General features: G+C 30.0%; 1 protein-coding gene across 1 annotated transcript; it reads left to right on the top strand.

Annotated features, from left to right (window-relative positions):
- Positions 1-2836: 2836 nt before the first annotated feature.
- Positions 2837-20040, top strand: LOC107439892 (zinc finger MYND-type containing 10). Its single transcript, XM_071185402.1, has 11 exons — positions 2837-3014; positions 3541-3649; positions 5321-5434; positions 5549-5679; positions 8180-8317; positions 9780-9963; positions 11590-11679; positions 12065-12190; positions 12292-12413; positions 18218-18343; positions 19822-20040. The coding sequence occupies exons 1-11, from the start codon at positions 2920-2922 to the stop codon at positions 19895-19897; spliced, it is 1311 nt and encodes a 436-aa protein (XP_071041503.1). The 5' UTR covers positions 2837-2919; the 3' UTR covers positions 19898-20040.
- Positions 20041-20515: the final 475 nt, after the last annotated feature.

Here is a 20515-nt window from a genome sequence, read left to right as displayed (position 1 = left end):
ACTGGAGATCGAACCCTAGTCCTTCACGATGGCAACTCAATGCTTTTACCAAGAGTCATCGCGGCTCTTTAAAAATAACACCATGGATTACAAAGGTCGATAATTTGTAAAATCGTAAAAATTATTTTTTTTCTCTAATTGTTCAGTAATCATCTCGAATATACCCAAGTAGCAAAATGATATTAATCTAACATCAGAAAGATACAAATACAATATATTGTATATATTTAACACTCTTATGAAAATTACATTGCAAAAAGTTATTATTTGCGCCGAGGTTAAATTTGTATCAATTAATTATTATTAAATTTGCAGCTCAATGATTAAATTTGTTGCTCAAAATAAAATCTATAAGACTTAGAAACTTGAAATTACAATGGTGTGTATAAAAATGTACAATAAGTTCAATGGAATTAAAAAAAAAAAAACGATTTGATGATTAGTTTGAGGGCTTTCAACTGTTAAACTTACATTAAAAAAAAAAAAAAAAAAAAAAGTTGGTCTATCTACTGACCGCTGAAAGGAAACTACAGAGTTGAAATTTGACGTGCAGATAAGATCATATTTAATTGTTAAAATGGGGCATATAGCATTTTTATGAAAATAAGTTTTTTGTAGGTTTTGGAATATCAATCACCGATTATCAAATATCGAGTAATTTTCTAGACTGCTTGAAGAAGAAAAATCCAACAATTTGAAAGCAGTCAAAACAATCTTTTCACAATTGACACCGCTTTTTTTTTTTTTTGGCTTATCTCAAAAGTGCAGATTTGTAACATACCCCCCTTTAACATTGACAGCTTCAATTATAAATTTAAGGAGAGTTTTTCTCGAAATTCGTATTTGTTCGAAAATTATTGTTATTTTATGATATAAGGTTATCGCTACATATTGTTAACGAGTTAAAATTACATCTCATTTATTACTGCTTATTGTTTCGCATAATCAACATTCCTAAATTTAATTTATTTTTCCGGTGCATCTGATTATTTTACAAATCCTGCTATCATTTCATTTAGTTATTATTAACATATTAATGAAATGTACTCAATTAAATTTATAATAATTATATATTTTCTATGTCCATTAAAGGTGATTCTGGGGAAAACGAATTTGCGCACAGACAGGAACTTCATTTAGTAATAACTCTCGGGAAGATGGAAGTAACTATTTTCCATGTTTTTGATTTGACACAATTTAGTCATCCTCAAAATGCATCAGACGGCAATCCAATTGTAATTTTTGTAAGAAAAAGAACCTAAGCCGTTCTTTCCCTTTGATCTTCAATACTGAGAAGCAACCACTGGGGTTGGTGAACGAAGTGAACGGCGTGCAAAACCCTTAGCATTATTGAAAAATCAACATTCATTTCATTCATTTTATCTTTAAAAAGTTTCATGTTCCTAAAATCTCTAAACTTATACACAAGAAACATAATTATTGATCCCTATCACCCTGTGTTAAAAAAATTTATTATACATATATAATTTGTTTTCACATCGCAACAATGAAAAAAGGATTATATTTTTCTTAATTTATTTCATAAGTTTAACAAATTTCCATTGTCAATAATTCAGTCAGTTCCCAGACGCTATAATATACTCATTTATTATCTACTCATACTCACAGCTATCGTGCTTAAAATTTTTTTACGGCGGATGAACACAAAAAGTCTTCGGTGAGTGGGATTTACTGTTAAATCCTCAAACAAAATGGCTGTTTTTTGCGTACTGTGAAATGGTTTAAAAAACGTGAGTAGTAAAAAGTCCCAGTATCAAATCGAGCTTTATAATTGTAATTTATGATACAAACTTACACAATTTTACATAACTTATTAAATTTAATTTTTATGCACTAATTAAAAAAATTAAAGTATCAGAACTAATTAAAGAACTTAGTAAAAAAAAATAATTTTAAGTTATGTTTTTAAAGTGTTCAAATTTCTGGATACTACTAAGTCATTTTCATTAAGTTTTTTTCATTTCGGTTTCTTTTTTTGGCTGTTGTCGGAAATCTCTATATCAAATTTTATATTTTAAAGAAAGGCAATGCGATCATAAGGTTGTTTTTTCTTCATATGATTGTTTATTAATAACTTAATTAATAGCTACTTGATGGTGCTCCTACATTCTAAAACTGATTTTCACAAACTAATTAAACTGTTGTTTTACATGTACTTCGACTAAACTCTTTAGTTGAAGATCTAAGGTTAAAGAGTTATAACCCACATGTTATAAATATTTTACGTCCCAACTGAAGACAACTAATTCTACAAGAACTTTAGTTCAGCACAAATAATATTTATCAATCATATATTTTATGCAAATATAAATATCTTGTTTAACCCTTAACTACAAAACATGGATTATCACCTTTTACCCCATAAATAAAACGGAATAATAAAAAAAATTAAAACGGAATAATATCTAGAACGAAAAATAAAACGGAATAATACTTATAAGTTCGGAATCGCCGCTCCGATTCTTAAAGAAAGTGCATACGCTTTCCCAGTCCTAGTCCAATGCAAGCCTTACGTTATTTAATATGAAAAATAGCCACTCTATTTATTAGACAGATTTTGAAAAACGTAGTTAAAAAATTAAAAACAAAACAGCTAAGTTATTTCTACAAATAGGTCTAAAACAGTTTACATTTCTACAAATATAAATTACAAAATAAATTTTATCCTCATTATCATGATTCGAATATTCGAAATAAATTTAAAATGTACAAATGGAAGAAATTGCGATGACACAAAAATCTTTTTAAATTCCAGTTCTTAATGTTTTCTGTAACGAAATATTGAGAATAGAGCAATTTTATACTCATTTGTCATGGCAACTAACTTTTTCGTTTCCTTGGTAACAAAACGCAATTAAGCCTAAATAGGATCAGAAATTACATTTTTTGCAGACTGCTATGGAGGAAGAACATATTATTTTACATGCTCCCGAAATCGAGGCTTATCTGGAAAGCTTACAACTTTTTGATATACCAAATATTGGAAGTCCAAGGTGAATATATTACAGCCATTTTTTGTTTCCACAAACTAATTTCTAAACTCAATAATAAAATTTTTAATAACCATTTAGCAAATTACAGTTCCTTAAATAATTTAGCAAGAAAAATAAATTTTTCTTTGCACAAATTAAATAAAAAAATAAATAAATGAATGAATAAAACAACATAAAATAGAATTATGTTAAACAAAGTTTGTAATTTTCAGTTCAACATGCACAGAAATACATTTATCTGTTCTTTGATAAAAGATCGTTTGGAATTAATGATGGATAGGCCTTATGCTATGAGAAAACAACATGAATTAAGCTGTACTTTCTGTACCTTATTCACGTTTTTTTTCCACTGCTATAAACGGTATAAATATTTGCAGTCATTGTTGTGGCAACTATTAGCATTATTATTTTTTACTTTCCTTTATTGTGAAACTTGCTGAAAAAGTATTCTAAATTGATCTTTTGTCAGCAAATACGTTTATTTGAAATTATTTCATGTCGATAAAATATTTATAAAATTTTTTAGATGGTTCAATCAGCAGGAAAAGATCTACAACCTATCGCTACAAGCTGCTTTAGATGTAAAATCAGGACGAGAAGAAATAATAAAAGAAAATATAATAACCTTGCATAAGGTAGATTTTCGTTGTTATTGTATTCTAGAAGATTTTTCATTTTCGTATACCTTGAAACATATTATCTATGGGTCGGTATAGTAAGGTTGGCAGAGACGGTCGTGAGTTCGATTCCCCCCCCCCTTCAAAATGGTGACTGGTGCACACTAAATCTGTCGAGGTGACTAAGTCCTCCAAGTTCCCTTTACAAATCATTTGGAGATTGTTCGTGCTCTGGTTCAGGTGAAAATTACGATCTGAAAATTTATGGATGGTGTGTGAATGCGTCCTCCCTGAAAAACGGGCTGTGACGTACGTATGTGGCAGAAGTCGAATAATTGGCCATCGATATCATCACTGGAAGACAAGTAAAGCGCACTCCTCTGCCTTAAAATTAGCTTGTTAGTACTGACAAGTGGCATACGACAACAAAAACTCTATCTACTTTTACACTATGAGACAGTAATACTTGAAGCTTTGTTAATTCAATAGCAAAATTTATTAGAATTTTTATCCGAAAACTAAATAATTATGTAAAGTTAATAATTAAGAAAAGTAAATTGAGAAATAATATTTTTATGTTTATTACAGTTTTAAAGAATATTAAACTAGTGGCATTTGTTTCGCGTCGGTTACTGAACGAAACATATAATTTAAAGGTTATTTTCTATGTTGTAAAATTAACACTAATATTTTTTACAGTTTTTAACAGAAAATTCACTAAAAAACATGCCTAAGATACACAAACTTAGATTGATGTAACAAAAATACATTAAAAATTTTCAAAGGTATCTCTTAAACTTCAAAAAGTTAATTTTCTTCTCATGGTGCGATTGATAAATGCGTTTAGAATCACCTAAATCTAATGAAATACTGTTTTTGTTGATCTTTATAATGGATATTTTTAGACTTTGTCAAAAATGAAGTTGAAAAGTTATAAGAATTAGGGGTTTCAGGTTAATATTCAAGCGAATAAAAAAGAAAAACGCAATCGAATTCTGACGAATCCCAGTTAAAAAAAAGCGGAATTAAAACACCCCAAAAACTGTTTGATTGCCAGTGGAAATTTTAAGTTATTTTACCTCGGCCAATCAAACAGGTTTTGATTTGTTTCAGTCATTTCATTTCTTTTATTCCGCTTGTATATTACTTAGCGACCCTTAATACATACGCTATTATATTAATATCATTTTTTACAAAAAGTTTCAGTAAGGGTGGCAATTACGGAACACCCTGCATCTGATATTCCTTAAATTGTTGGAGTTGTAATTGTAAAGAATATTCTTTCATTTATAAAATAGAATAGGTGGGTGGATATTTTGTTTTTGTTATATTATGAGGATTTACAATTCTTTCATGAACAGAAATGATTTTTGTGAATGTTCAGAAATATAAGCTTCGTTTATGTGTAACATACTATGTTTTAGAAATTTTGAAGCGAATTGAAAAATGTTTTATCACTAAACTTGAACGTAAATATGGTATAGTTTATCGTCTTAATTTGGAAGCAACAAACTAGCACTGCGCTGTGGTTCAATTGGGCGAATTCTTTTTGTTTTTCGTTCGAAATCAAGGGTGCGTTTAATTATTCTTTGAGTGTACAGTAAGTCATTATAAACTCCTTTTTTTTTTGGACTTAGTTTAAGGTGATTTCTTTTAATTGTTCTTTCTTAACTGAAGTTGCTTCCTTAGGTTCCATTGTTGGTCCATGAATTGATAGCTACTGAGTTATGGAGACTGAAAATATTCCCTCTGTTGACAAAAAGTCAAACAGTCATGAAATCGAATGTTCCCATTTATATCGTGGTATGACTGCTTTCGTGTAAATTGTTCTATAAATGTTAATGCATTGTTTGAAAAAAATTATAAACAGAAATATGAATTTGCTATTGATGCTAATAACATATATATTTTTTAAAGCTTTATCATGAGGTGACTTTAGTTTCGTTTTTGGAAGCTGTTTTGTTTCATGAAGATGTCTTCGAAACTGCTGCGGACGTTTTAATTGATTTAATTGACTATTGTTACCGGAAAATTATAAAACTAAGCAGGTAAACATGATCTATATAATAAAAATCAGACTAATATTTAACAGCACACATGTTTCCTCTTCTTTTTTCGTTCATGCAGGGTGTCCCAGAACTATTGGGATAAACTTTAAAGTATTCTGAATTGCACCGCAACTCATGGTCCGAAACGTCAGCGGAAAGTAGTATGAACGGTACAAAAAACAAAGAGACACAAGAATCTGAAATATTTATTGATCGAAGATATTACATGTGCTGTGACACATGATATGTGAAATATTTCAAGTTTCTGTCATTGCTAGCTATGCATGCGTTGCACCATCGGGCCATGGATTGGTTGACTCACTCAAATACACCTAAATTTTGTGGGATATCTACAGCAGCACAAACGATTCTTGCAAACAAAATCCCTCTTGCAATCCACAGGTGCTGCAAGCACAGCAATTTTGAGACCACCCTAAAAAATGAAATCCAAGCTGCTTAAATCAGGAGAGCGTGGTGGCCAGGTAACCAGTTAATCCCCTAGCTGCGAACGAAAACGTTTCCTATCATGGGTTTATATGCAAATCTGAATCCTTGTGATGTTCCCTACGGCCCCTTAAAGTTTGTCCCAATGACCCTGGGACACCCTGTAAATAAGTAAACATATTTAAAGATTGAAAAAAAATATGAAAACCAATTTAAATTAACTAAAACTTCCTAATTTTTTAAAATTCTAATGAAATGAAGGCATTCCGCAAAATAATTTTGATTTTTAAAAAATGTAGATCAAAAATAAGCACCTTTAAGTTTTTTTTTAAAAACGCTACGCACCATGTCTTAGAAATATATTTTCGTCTAAAAAATGTCATTTCTATTTCATTAGAATTTTACTTGAAATAATTTCATAAAAACAACCGAAAGATTAAATAAATTATAAATTATAGTTGTCTAAATATAATCAGAGATTTCAAAACTCATCACTGGTTATAAAAATACTTACTCGTGGAACACCTTTAATTCTTCCACGGAGCCCTAGGGTTCCGCGGAACTCCATTTGAGAACCACTGTGCTAACTCATCAGATGATTAATTGAAGAAAAAAATTTGTTGTCGCGTGGTGACGGTTCCTTGGGGTATTCATCCACTTTTCCTTCAAGGTTAATATCTTCCTTACCTGTACATCATTCTTTATCGCCTTACGACAGTGTTTCCCAAACTTATGACTTTTGTGTACCCTTTCTAAATTTTTCGTAACGCTGTGTACCACTAATAAAAAAAATGAATGTATTTTTTACCATGAAAAATTGCACTAAAGTTGAAAATGACAACTGGCTGTTGACACCACCAATTGTTAACTGTTATCACCACTAATTGTTAACTGTTATCACCACTAATTGTTAACTGTTATCACCACTAATTGTTAACTGTTAACTCTGCATAAATAGCCAATAGAAAAAGACATAATCGTAAATTGTCTTGGCTAGCTTTGTTTGCAAATAAAATGTTTTGAAATTTTCGTTTGTTGCAAGATATTTCGCATAAGAACGCGTACCCCCTTTAAACTGTTCCCGTACCCCTGGGGGTACGCGTACCACACTTTGGGAAACACTGCCTTACGAGATCATCGCCAACAAAACCAATTATTTTTATTTTTTGAAATACCGGATGCTATTTAGGCAAAGTATGAAATAATCGTCCTGATGAGGTTATGTAAATGATGTGCATGTTACTGTGAATGACCGAAATCGGTGGTTGTTGACTTTCACCGGTGAATGTTAACAATCAAATTAGTCGCTTTGGTGAATGTCCGAAATATTTATTACATCCGATTTGATATTAATTTATTCGTGGATATAATTACATTTATTCGATATTTTAATACTTACTGACGATAGATTAGAACAAACATCAGTATTTGGAGTATCGGGCAAATATATGCCGGTCAATGGCACTTGACTTTAAAAAAACATCAGTGTAGGGTATACCGGGTAAATGTATACCGGGCAGTGGCACTTGACCTTAAAAAAAACATCAGTGTAGGGTATGCCTTGCAAATGTATACCGGGCAATGGCACTTGACCTTAAAAAAACATCAGTGTAGGATATACCGGGCAAATGTATGCCGGGCAATGGCGCTTAACCAAATCTAGTATGACTAGACCTTAGGTAAATGTCCGAAATATATACTAGGTCTAATGCCACTTTTGCTATAGCTTAAATATTTATGAAAAAATTAAACAAAGCGTTTGAATCAATTTTAAACTGATAACGAAATTATTGCTTTAAAATTAAAAAAAATAATAATAAAAACTGCGCCAGATAAGAGTAATTGAAGTAGTTGCTTTATACAGCGCATGTGCGGAAAAAATTCTTTAAAAAAATTATCCACGTGCATCTAAAAGTGGATGAATATCCCAAGACACCCGTGGGGACATCAGATATACCAACTCTTCTCTTATACCAGAGAAAACGCAAAATTTGTTTTATTTATTTACTTACTTGGTTTATTAATGTAATTAATTAATAAATAATTAATATATTAGCTTGGAAAACGAATCCCATGCAGATTCACGATCTGCAGAAGAAGCAAACGTTCTATATGAACAAAAGAAAGATCTGGATTTTGAATCTGGAATGAAATGCATTTCCCTTTTATCATACATGACCCAACATCTCAAAATGTAAGTAAATGTTACTTCTCTGTTGAATGTATAGAAGAAAAATTTCGAACTTATACTTTCAGTTAAAAACAAGTTAAATTTAACTTTTACAATGTACGAAAAATCTGTACTTATTTATCGTATGAAACTGCTAAACAAAATTCGGTACATTTCCGTTTCGGAAGTGGGGCGTAAGAAACCAATTAATAAAGCTCCTATATTGTTTTATTTTATAACCGTCGTTGAACAGCCAAACCAAATTTGAATTTACGACCACCAGTGCTCAACTACGTAGCCTTGTATAATTTTATACGCAATCCAGAACACAAGGGAATTCCCGGATTAAGTATAGAGAGAAATTTGCTTTCGTGGAAGGCTTTTCGAGAGAACTAATCCACATTTGCGTTACATGGAGAGAAAAACCACGAAAACCTCCCACGGTCGGCCCGACAGCAAGAGGACCATGATCCGTCTACCACTGAGGATATTTTATGTCGGCATTGTGGTCGGTGCGAGCCGGGTGAATAATTCGTATCGATCAGCCACCACTGGGATTCGAACCCAGGATCATTCGGAGGAGAGCTCTCTATCCCCTGAGCCACTACGGCTCTAAAGAATCTATATTTGTATAATCGGTACATATTTGAGTATTAGGCACCCATTACCGCACCAATAGTACCTAATTATCTCATTAATTAAGCATTAATTAAGCTTCAATAATATGTTGTTCTGTTGTTTTTAGTAGACCCCAGAAAAGAAAAAGTACCTATAATTTACAATTCAAAAAATATTTTAATTCGTCCTATTTTCTGTGAAAAAATACTTCATGTAAAATTTTTTTAATATTTAATCAATTAATATTATTTTAAATGATATAAAAATAATGAATGAAATTCATTATTTAAAAATAATGAATTTTAATGAATTAAATTATATAAAAATTTGTATACTTCACAACTCAAAACTTTAGCCACTGTTATTAAATAAAATAATTATAAATAAAATAATAATAGTTAAAATTCTCTCCATTTGAAATTTATCTTTGTACTAACGAACTTCAGGATAGAGTGCAATTTTTTTTTTTATTCGCTCAAAAAGTTCTGGAGATATAGTGAAATATGCAAAAGGTGAAACGAACAAAAGGGATCCAAACTGCCGACTGCTCTCCTGCTTAACTATTGGGACTATATTTAAAATATTGAGGCTGTTCTCCATATTTTGGGGGACAGAAATCCGAATCCGTTGGGGGAAAAATGATTGTTTATTCAGAGGAATTACGTTTTCGGATCCAATTTCGTAACTTACAGTATCGTTAACCGGATATACTGTCGATCATTCGATCAAAAGTTATTCAGGTGGTGGTCACTTTTTTTTCAGTGTGTGCGCACTGTGCTGAAATGTAATACACATTGTTATTATGATATTTGTTTATCCAAATTTGGAAGATATTTTAAGTATTTAAATATTTGTTTCTCCTTTAAAGATTACCATTGAGTGCTTTACATCGCTTACTCGTAACCCATGATATACCATTGCTTTTTACAAATTTAATTGATGATCCTCCTTGGGTACGAACTGTAAATGAAGAAAAAGAAAAGTATTATGAAGGAAAATGGACTAAATGCAATCAAGAAGACTTGATGAAACTAAACAAAGCAGAGGGACAGGTAACTTTAAATATCTAAATACATTTTGTAAAAAGGGGTAAGACCAACACTATAGTTTGTCTACGGTAAGAACTCCCCCCGCCACAAAGTCTGAGGAATTCTGCTGCTATGGAAACAATAATAGCGCATTTCAGGGAGAGTCGCTTCTCTTCACTCTAGGGCTAACACAATACACCGAAGAAAAAAGATTCCCTTCCTCTCACCAACCCGACCTAAAACCTGCCCTAAAACAGTGACTCTACACCCCTACTTGAAATAGTTATACCTCGTTACCATAGTTACCGCCACGGGTCGAGACGAATGGATAGGGAAGTTCTTACTTTAGACAAACTATACCTTAACCGGCGTTGGTAAAATCGGGAAACCTGTTGGAGCTAGAAACTGTCAGATTTAATCAAGATATTCATTGTTGGGTACAATATTCTATTCTCCAAAAGTCATCGAAAGTATATAGATGTTAAGTCCAAAAGTCATAGATTAAAAAAAAAAAAAAAATTAAATCAACCCCTCTTACCCCACTCACTAGTGAGGTAAGAGGGGATGATTTAATTTTTTTACCTCACCTTTTACCTCTTACCCCACTAGTGAATTAAGTTTGTTTCGCCCTCTCCCCTGCATGTACAATGATTAACAAACAATTAGAATGAACTGCGTACAAGGGGAAATATTTGAAATAGAATATTGACGATACAGAAATGTTCAGGATAATACAATTGTATTATTTTCTTTATTAGTATTTATTTCCCAATTTTTTCTTTACAAATTAATAATTTATGTTGTTGTATTTAAAGGTGCCGTCGGAAATTTGAACTCGAGGTAAGGTTAAATTTTACAAATCAAAGATTACTAAACATTTAACTAATAATAAGCTACCAACCACGACCAATTTTTTGCATTCGAGATGTTATCGTTGAACTTTCTACGTTCTTTAGTACGATCCTCCTTACAGCGATAATATAACAACTAACCCACAATGGCCAGTTTGCGATTTCATTGACACGTTTCTTTAGTTGCCATTAAATAATACACACTTAACCGTTAATTCCAACATAGCGACCGAAATTTTGTCATTTTATTCTGTATAAGTTTCAAATAACCTAGTATTTCTTTGATGTTTCTGCAAATTAAATGTGAAATCTTTGGTATTCTCTTTAAATGAAAAAGGAAGATTCTTTAGCTGAGTTAATATTTATGCTCTTTTTTCTTCTTTTTTTTCCCTTTTTTTTTCTTGCATTCAACGATAAATCGATTTTCGTCCGGATGATAGCGGCCATTATAGTGAACGATTCCAAACGATAATCTTAAAATAAGCTAATGAATTTCAAATAAATAACGAAATTATAAAAAATAGACACTGCTTTAATTCATAGTCTATGAGTTGAATGATTATATTTAAGTACTGATACTGATCTAAGTTATTTTCCTGTTTAATTTTCGGTGGATCGTTTTGAAAGACAATTATCTGAAATTCAAAGAGTGGAACAGAAGGAGAAATAATTTGAACCGAGCTATCGAGAAAGACAAACACGACATATAAATACCACCCACTTAAAATTTAATTATGAACAAATCAAATAGGAAAAAAATGAAATTTTTAGTCTTATGTGAGTTCTAAATACTTTTCAGGTCTGGATTGCTTTAATTCAATTATTACTGAATCCTGAATGCCAAAAGAAATACGATATGACAGGCTATAAAAAAGACCAATTATTAAAAGTAAGTACTATAATGCTGTAATACATATAAATTTTACTACGTAAAGAAATATATGTTAAAGTTTAACTGTATAGAATATTCTCTAAACTCAATTTTCGCAAACATTTTTAAATTTCTTTTCGCAGACTAATATTTTATTTTAAAAAATTCAGAAGTTAAGATAAAAGATATCAAACCTATGTCTAGAATTTAAATTTGTGCCAAATAAACATAGCTTTAAACTTATTCTAGCTAATATAAATTAATAAGTTAGCTTCCATTAAGGATTCATGTGCAAACGATTGAGACAAATTTATAAATCTTCTAAAACTGAGTAATTTTTTGAAAATAGATATCGTCAACTTGAATATTTTTAAGAAATTTAAAGCTAAATTTTAATTTTCAGCTTAGATCCAAGCTAAATGATGTGATCTTCGACCAAATACCTATTTTAAACGAACTATTACGGTTTTTGGAATATCTCAGTATGTTTGAAGCTCCTATTCCAAAAACCGGTATTATTATCGAGCAGGTAAGATTTTTTTAAGTGTGAATAATGTTCTTCTGTAACGTTTAAAATAATTATTTGATTATTTATTTCAACTAGCCCTCTAAACATTTTTTAAATAACAGGTTCCAGATATTTGGGAAACTTTACAAAACAAATATGAGGGGAAATGGAATAGAATAGCTCAGGGGCAAATGGAGGATTATTTTTCTTTGTCAGATGCCGAGCTTCAGAAATTCTGTAAAAAGTAAGTATTACTTTGATTTTGTCGAGGTAATAATAATTTCAAAAAACCATTAAGTTAAAAGTAAGAAAAAATATTTCATAATAATACTTGTAGCATAAACAGAATTTAACAAGTACAATATATACAAATATAATTAAACTGTGTCATTCAAACTAAAATCATTTCATAAAAAAAACATGAAAATGAATATTAAAAGTCAAAATATTTGTAATTTATGTAAAACTTTCATATTTTTTCACCAAAAAGTACTCTTGAGATACCAAAATAGAATGAATTTTTTTAATCGTTTGACGCACATGGGACACAAGTGTCCCTTTTATAATTTTTTTTGACCCTCTAATTACAAGCAAATATATATTTTTGTATTTTTTAACTATACAAAAAAACAGTCTAAGTTACTAAAATATAGTAGTTGCTAAAACATAGTTAATAGTATAATAATTGCAAAAACTAAGTTGTTAGAATATCATAATTATATTTGTATTAAAATATAAAATTAAAAAAAAAGTTGTTTAAAAAATTATAGTTTCATTCATAGTCAAATATTCATCAATAATTGATTTTCTAAAATAAGAGAAATTTCAATGACGAATAATAGTTTTTCTTAGATCATATCATAATTATATTTGTATTAAAATATAAAATTCAAAAAAAGTTGTTTAAAAAATTATAGTTTCATTCATAGTCAAATATTCATCAATAATTGATTTTCTAAAAAATGAGAAATTTCAATGACGAATAATAGTTTTTCTTAGATCATAATAACTGCTCATATGAAAAATTAATACTGAGCCTTTTTTGGAAGATTTTACCTATAATGCAGAAAATGGCACTAGTGTTTCATGACTATAAATTATTAAAATGCTAAATATAATATTCTTCACTTCTTTTGACCTTAATTAATACAAAATAATGAAAACAAAGTAGAAAAATATGTTTAATAAATATTCTGCGTCAAAAGCTTAAATTAATTTCTATCATTACACCAGGAAAATCGAGGCTAAATAACAGAGGAAATCGTGAAACAAGTTAGCTAAAAGCATATCGTAATTCATCTTCTTATTCTAAACGTAACTCTAACTGCGTGTTTAAGAAATTAACGCAACTCAAAATGCATACAGTGAAACCCGCCAAGTTGACCACCCTTGTAAGTTGGGCACCTGCATAAGTTGACCTCAATTATCAAGAACGGAATTTTTCCTATATAATATAAAGAAGCAAAACCTTTGTAACTTGACCACCTGTCTATCTTGTATGTTGACCACTGAAATAAGTCAATTTTATCTAGGAGTATTATGAAATTCTATTCTAAAACCCCATAAGTTGACCAGAAAAGAAAAATTAAGAAAATTTTCTGTCATTTTGGCAACGTATGTTAAAATTTCACTTGTTTGGTGAAATAGTGTAAAAAGATAATCTAAACCCTTTTGTGAGTTGACTATCAGGGGAAACTGTAAGCTTTTGACCATTTCCTTCATCCGTTCATTGAAAACAGGTGTATTAGTTGAAAAGTTGTTCTTCCAGTTGCAATAGTAAGCATTTGAATAAATGAATGCTCTGAAATATGCTCTGAAATTGCATATTTTCTGAATAAAATTTTTAAGTCAAGTAAAAAAAAAAATTTAAATACCAACATGATATAGGAAACGGAAAAGTAAACAATGACCCACACCCTCTATAAGTTGACCACTTGTCTAAGTTGACCACTAAAACAATGCACCACAAGTGGCTAACTTACACAAGTTTTACTTATAAAATGGACACAGCTCAAAATGTATTTTTAAGAAATTCGATATAACATTTGATTATGTTTTTCAAACTTCTGAAAATTGTTTTTTTTTTTTTAAATAAACAAATAAATAGGTAATGTAATATCATTGTAGTGCGTCTACCACTACAAGATTACTATTCCAATTCATTAGTTTATAAGACACTTTAACTCGATTCTATGTTGAGGTACCTTTTCATAGATGAAGGTTGACATTGTCGATGACTACCATCCCCACATTGGTGACCCGGACCTGATGAGAAAGCACCTACCTTGACAGAAACGCTCACTTCGATTTGAATAAGCCTACTTCAATGGATGGCCTTCATTGAACAGTTGGCTTATGACTGTGACATTATCCGCCTCCGCGCACTGTTGCTACTCAGTCTCGATCACACACAACGTTGGCCTCTACACACTCGCCTGCTAACGGCAACACAGATATCACTACTGTGAACTTAATACAGCTCTCACGATTAGCATTTAAAAGTACGGTGATCTTAATACAGCTCTCCCAAAATAGCAACGAATCAACTAGTGGTACCCGTTCATCGAATTCCATCAGGGATATAATTCTGTTAGGGGAGTACTGTAGTGCGTTTACCACTACAATAATACAATTCCAATTCCCTAGTATATAAGATACGTTAACACGATTCTATGTAGAGGTACCTTTTCATAGATGAAGGTTGACATTGTCGATAACTACCATCCCCGCAGTCATGCATTTAACTAAATCACTTAACACATTTTTCTTAAATTGTAATTCACCCCGACCAAGAAAGCTGGGAATTCGCAACGTAATAATGGGATAACTGCAAGTGTCTTAGTGTGGGTATCTCGATCCTGATTGGTTGTTGAAACGTGTTTTGTTTAAACATTTGTTTACGTTAGCAACTAATATTCTTTCCAATTGTATTTCGAGTAAACCAAGCCTACCAAGTATCAATACTCTTAAGTGACACATTTTAAATTCTTTCACAAAGATTTTAATTCTTTCACTATATATTTACACAAAGACAGACACTTTGCCATGTGAAACATAAACTAATTATTAGAGCCCGGATTTTGATGATCTCCCTTAAAAAATGCAAAAAAATACCCTTAAAGAGGGCAAAAAAAGCCCTTAAAAATCCAAAAATTGCGCAAAAAATGCCTTAAATAAAGTAAAAATATTGAATTTAAAAAATGTTTTGCTCTTTAAAATTATTATGAGTCATTTAAAAAATATAAAACAATGCAATACTTGTTCTACGTTCATTAAAGTTGGAAAAATTTGTTTTATATCCTAAAATAACAAAAAAAGGAAAATATATTGACACCAAAATATTTTTATTTTGTATAGAAACTTTAATGGATACAACAACTTCCATCTCATAATATTACTAAATATCAGAATTACATTGGATTATTAAATGTTTTTTGATAATTTGAAATGTAAACGAGCGTCTCTTGTCTGAAAGTAAATTTTCATTCCTGCAGAAGCTTCTTTCAACGTCTACTGATGTTTTAAGGGCGTACTTGAAAAAGACGGTCTCACTTACTGACAATTTTTCGCCAATTTGAAAAGATTTTGCTTCACCTGTTAATATTCTATAGATTTTCTTCATTGTTTGGAAGCCAGTGTAATAATGAATATTGATGAAAAATAATAAAAATTGGAAAAAATTAATTTAAATGCCCAAACCCAAAATTTAAAGAAAAATGCCCTATAAATCTAAAAAAAAATGCTCTAAAAGACAAAAAATGTCCAAAAATGCAAATGTCATCAAAATCCGGGCCTTACTAATTATGCATCGAAGTTGCAAAACAAAAATATATCACGATTACAATAAAATACATAAACAAATACTAAATCTAAGTTAAGTAAAAGAAGGAGACGAGAAAGAATTATATTTCAACTAACTTGATGGGGCTCTGTATTTAATAAACTTATCGTTAATTAACATACTAACTTATGTAGAGAAGCTTAGCTCAACTTTAATACTCCTTTTTTGCTGATAAAGTTTAGCTGACGATGACGTCATGGATCACATGTGTAGGTATGGGAGGTCTTCTTCTTCTTGAAGTGCAAGTACCCAATTATGCTTACAAGGGAAACCAAAGGGAAACTAGGGAAGTGTGACTCGCCAATTTTGAAATAAACTAGTGGGATGTATGCCTTATGAGGAATAATTTTAGGGGGCAACATTCGTTTCGGCCCATAGAAGGTCCTGTGAGAGATAAAAAATAATTCAAGATATAGAAAAATCGGTATTTTATTACTTCAATGCAGACTATTAGTTATTGTAATTATCTCATACTCCAATTAATTTGTAATTAATTAGATAATTAATTAATTTGCTCATAATTAAATTATTCAGAAAGTTAATTATTAATTAATTATTTATTAATTATTAATTAATTGTTTATTAATTATTAATTGTTGATTAATTGTTAATTAAGTGTTATTTAATTATTAATTAATTGTTAACTAATTATTAATTAGTTTATTGATTTGCAATTACATACTCCAATTAATTTGGAAAGTTTTTTGAAGAAAAAAAATGTAAAAAAATTTTATGTCAATTTTTTTTAAAAAATTAACCTAACAGGTTTTTCTGAAAAACTACAGATATATAAAATTTTCGAAATCAATTTTGACAACAAATATTCATTATATAGTACGTAAAAGTACCACAAAATTAATTAGAGCATGAGACAATTACAATAACTAATAGTCTGCATTGAAGTAATAAAGTGCCGATTTTTCTATATATTGAATTATTTTTTATCTCACACAGGACCTTCTATGGGCCAAAACGAATGTTGCCCCCTAAAATTATTCCTCATAAGGCATACATCCCACTAGTTTATTTCAAAATTGGCTAGTCACACTTCCCTAGTTTCCCTTGTTAGACTTTAAAAAAAACAAGAAACAGTTTGCACAAAATTCCTCGTTTAGTTAAATTTCGGTTGAACACTTGAGCTATGTCTATTTTTATAAAAACTCACATTTTGAGCGATGATGGCCTTCCAATGAGGTGAACCAGGATGTAATCCCAGCGATGTCTGGTCGAGACGATTTCCGCATCCGGCTTGCACAAACCAGTGCTGACGTAAAATATTCTCATTGGTAGACGGATCATGGTTTAGAGTCCCCTTGCCGTCAGGCTAACCGTGGGTTTTTTTTCATGGTTTAACGCAAATGCGGGTTAGTTTCATCAAAAAAATTCATTCACGAAGACAATTTTCTCCCAATACTTGATCCAGGAGTTCCCTTGTCTTCTGGATAGGGTTCAAAAGGCTACGGAGTCGAACATTAGTAGTCGTAAACCCAAAAAATTGAGTTGGCTGTTCAACGACGGTTATAAATTAAAACACACATTTTGAGCTGTAACCAGTATGGAAAACTTATCAGCAATATATTTTTTAATAATAAATATTTTAATGAAAAAGCATATATTTAATATTATTTTCTTTAACCCATTTTCGGCCAAAAGCACCATTTCAATAAATATTTTTTTATTAACAATGTGACGAATATTTTTCACTAATTTTATTTTTCTGCTATTGTCAAGGATTCTGAAGGCGTCTATAAAATAATAGTAATTCAATTAGAGTAAACACTTTCTGTTTAAAAATTTCACTAGCTTATTAACTTAAAACTGCTATTGACAAATAAAATTTCTTGAAAATGTATTAATTATCCCTTTTGAGGTATATCATATGTTTTCATGCTATATAAAGTATCAAGTCAGTAAATAAAAAATAAAATAAAGCAAATTTAATTTTAAAAACAAGCTTTCAACTAAATGGTTTGCTCATTGATTTAGTGAATGGTCTTATATGTACCATTTTATTTCTTAAATGAAATATAACTTTTCACACATGAAATTTTTTTGTGTCTTACTGAATGCAATGCAAGCATATTTCAATTAAAATAACACCGCATTATATAAAGTTTCTATGCTTGCCCTAAAATGGGTTAAACAAAGCATATCCTTTCAGTTTTTTTTAAAATTCTACTTACAATATAAGAAAACGTTGATTGTAGGTTATCCGGCTCCTTTGATCTTACGAATATTGAAGCTGCTCTTCCAGATACTCCAATCTGCGCAACATGCGGTGGAATAGGCTTAAAACGATGTTCTAGGTGCAAAAACGAATGGTACTGTGGAAGGTAATAAGTTCACAATCACAATTGATGTAATCTTCGTTTAGAATTTGCACTATTCTTACCTTTTTTGCAGCTTAACTGTAACAGGGCGCGTAGTCAAATCTTTCAACAAAAATAAGCACATTTTAAGCATTAAAAAAATATTTATAAGCACTAAATGCAATAACAAAATGCAAAATAATTTTCAAAGACTTAACATGATCATGATAAAATAACTATAGTTTCTGACAAAGAACTCTTATTTTAAATTATATCAGCCACCATGAAAAGATCGAGAGATTTTTCGGTTCGATTTCAGAGGGAGGGAAATGAAGCCTGAAACTGAGAATATCTTGCGAAATGCAGCAGAGTTGCACACGAGAGAGTAAAAATCTCACCGAATCCAGCTCACACAAGCACAAGCGGACCGCAAGTGTTTCATCAAACAACTATAAAAAANAAACTATGATACGAAGGACCGATGATACGCCGAAATGCACTGTGCTTGAATGAATTTTGAAAACTTTGAATAGAACAATGTGAAAACTACGCTTTTGCATAATACGTGGTAAAAATCTCATTTTAGAAAAGGGAAAATTAAGCACTTTTCAAAAACACCCAATAAAAAAAGCACCTTAAAGGGCTTTTAAAGAACGAAAAGCAAAAATAAGCACCTTTAAAAGCACTGCACACCATGTGTAAGGATTTAAAAAAAAAAAAAAACGTTTAGATGGTCATTTGCATGCACGCAGATATCATATTTTTAAAAGTTTTAAACTCTGAGAATTTAACCAGCAACAAACTTATCTTTTTTTATAGTTCAAAGAGAAAATGATATACAAAGAAAACTTTAAAGAAGAAAAAACTTGCCTAAATGATTAAGAGTAAAGACTACAATTTGACAAAAAAATTAATAAATAAAGAGATAAATAAAATATTTGTATTAATCTCAGAATAATCACAGTAATTAAAATTTCACATTTTAACAATTTCCCACTTATTTTCTTTTTTTTATTAACTTCAAAGAGAAGCGGGAATTCTTATTTTTTAATGAGAGCTTTTTCAGTTTCATAATTTTGAAACAATAATTTTATTCCATCTGGAATTTTAATTAAAAACCAATTTATTCCTTAAAAACTTACTTTTTATTAAAAAAATCTATTAAACTGCATTTTTGTTAGAAAAATACAGTGTATATAATAATCTTCTAACAAATATTTCTGAACATGTCAAAGATAATAGTGTCCTTTAAATTCATTAATTAGCATGAGATAATTTCTATTTTTAAACAAAGACAAGTAGATTTATAAATAGTCACCAAAAATTGTAATAACGCACATTTTAAAAGTAATGAGTTTTTCCCTTCTTATTTAGAGCTTAATCTAGAAAGATATATTTAATAAGTAGTAAAATTAAAATAAATAATAATAAAAAATAAAAAAACAAATTTACATAAATATAACATTTATAAATAACTTCAACTAAATTATGTTCTTTTTCAGATCCTGCCAAGTTTCTCATTGGCTTAAGCATAAGACAGGTTGTGATTTAATGGCTTGTGAAACAGAAAACACTTAAAAGAACTGCCAAACAATTTATTAGAATTATGTAATAAGTTTAAGGGTATTCTGAAAATCGTTAAATTAAAGTACATGCATAAATGAATGCTTAATAAAATATTGACTAGAAAAAAACAGATTTGGTATTTGTTTACAAGGAATTTGGCAAAATTATAGAATCTTTACATGTCTCTTGATTAAATTTGATATTTTTTTGTTGCCACTTTTATAATTCAAATCATATGCTGAGTTTCACATTAAATCCACATAAAGAACATGGCACAAAATTTGTAACCAATAAAAAAAAAGGCAAGTAAATATTTTGCTTATACAATAAGCCTTTAAATAACTTAACTAATTCTCATCTTCAATGAAATAAGTATCAAAATTTGTTTATTAAAGAGAGCAATAAATATTGAAAGTGGAGCAAACGAGGTATAGCAATTACAAAGTAAAAATATGCATATAGCAATAAATATTTTTAAAAAAATAGGTAAATGAGAAAAAAGTATCATTGAAATTCATACATTCTTAAGACTAATGAATGTAATAATGTATAAATATAGATATGCCAATAAATGGCAATTAAAAAAAAAGACTAAATATTTAAAAATAACAGCTAAATTACAAATATTTT

Source organism: Parasteatoda tepidariorum, chromosome 9 (genome assembly GCF_043381705.1).
Source record: "Parasteatoda tepidariorum isolate YZ-2023 chromosome 9, CAS_Ptep_4.0, whole genome shotgun sequence".
Taxonomy (NCBI): Eukaryota; Metazoa; Arthropoda; class Arachnida; order Araneae; family Theridiidae; genus Parasteatoda; species Parasteatoda tepidariorum.
This window is presented reverse-complemented; position numbering and strand designations above follow the sequence as displayed.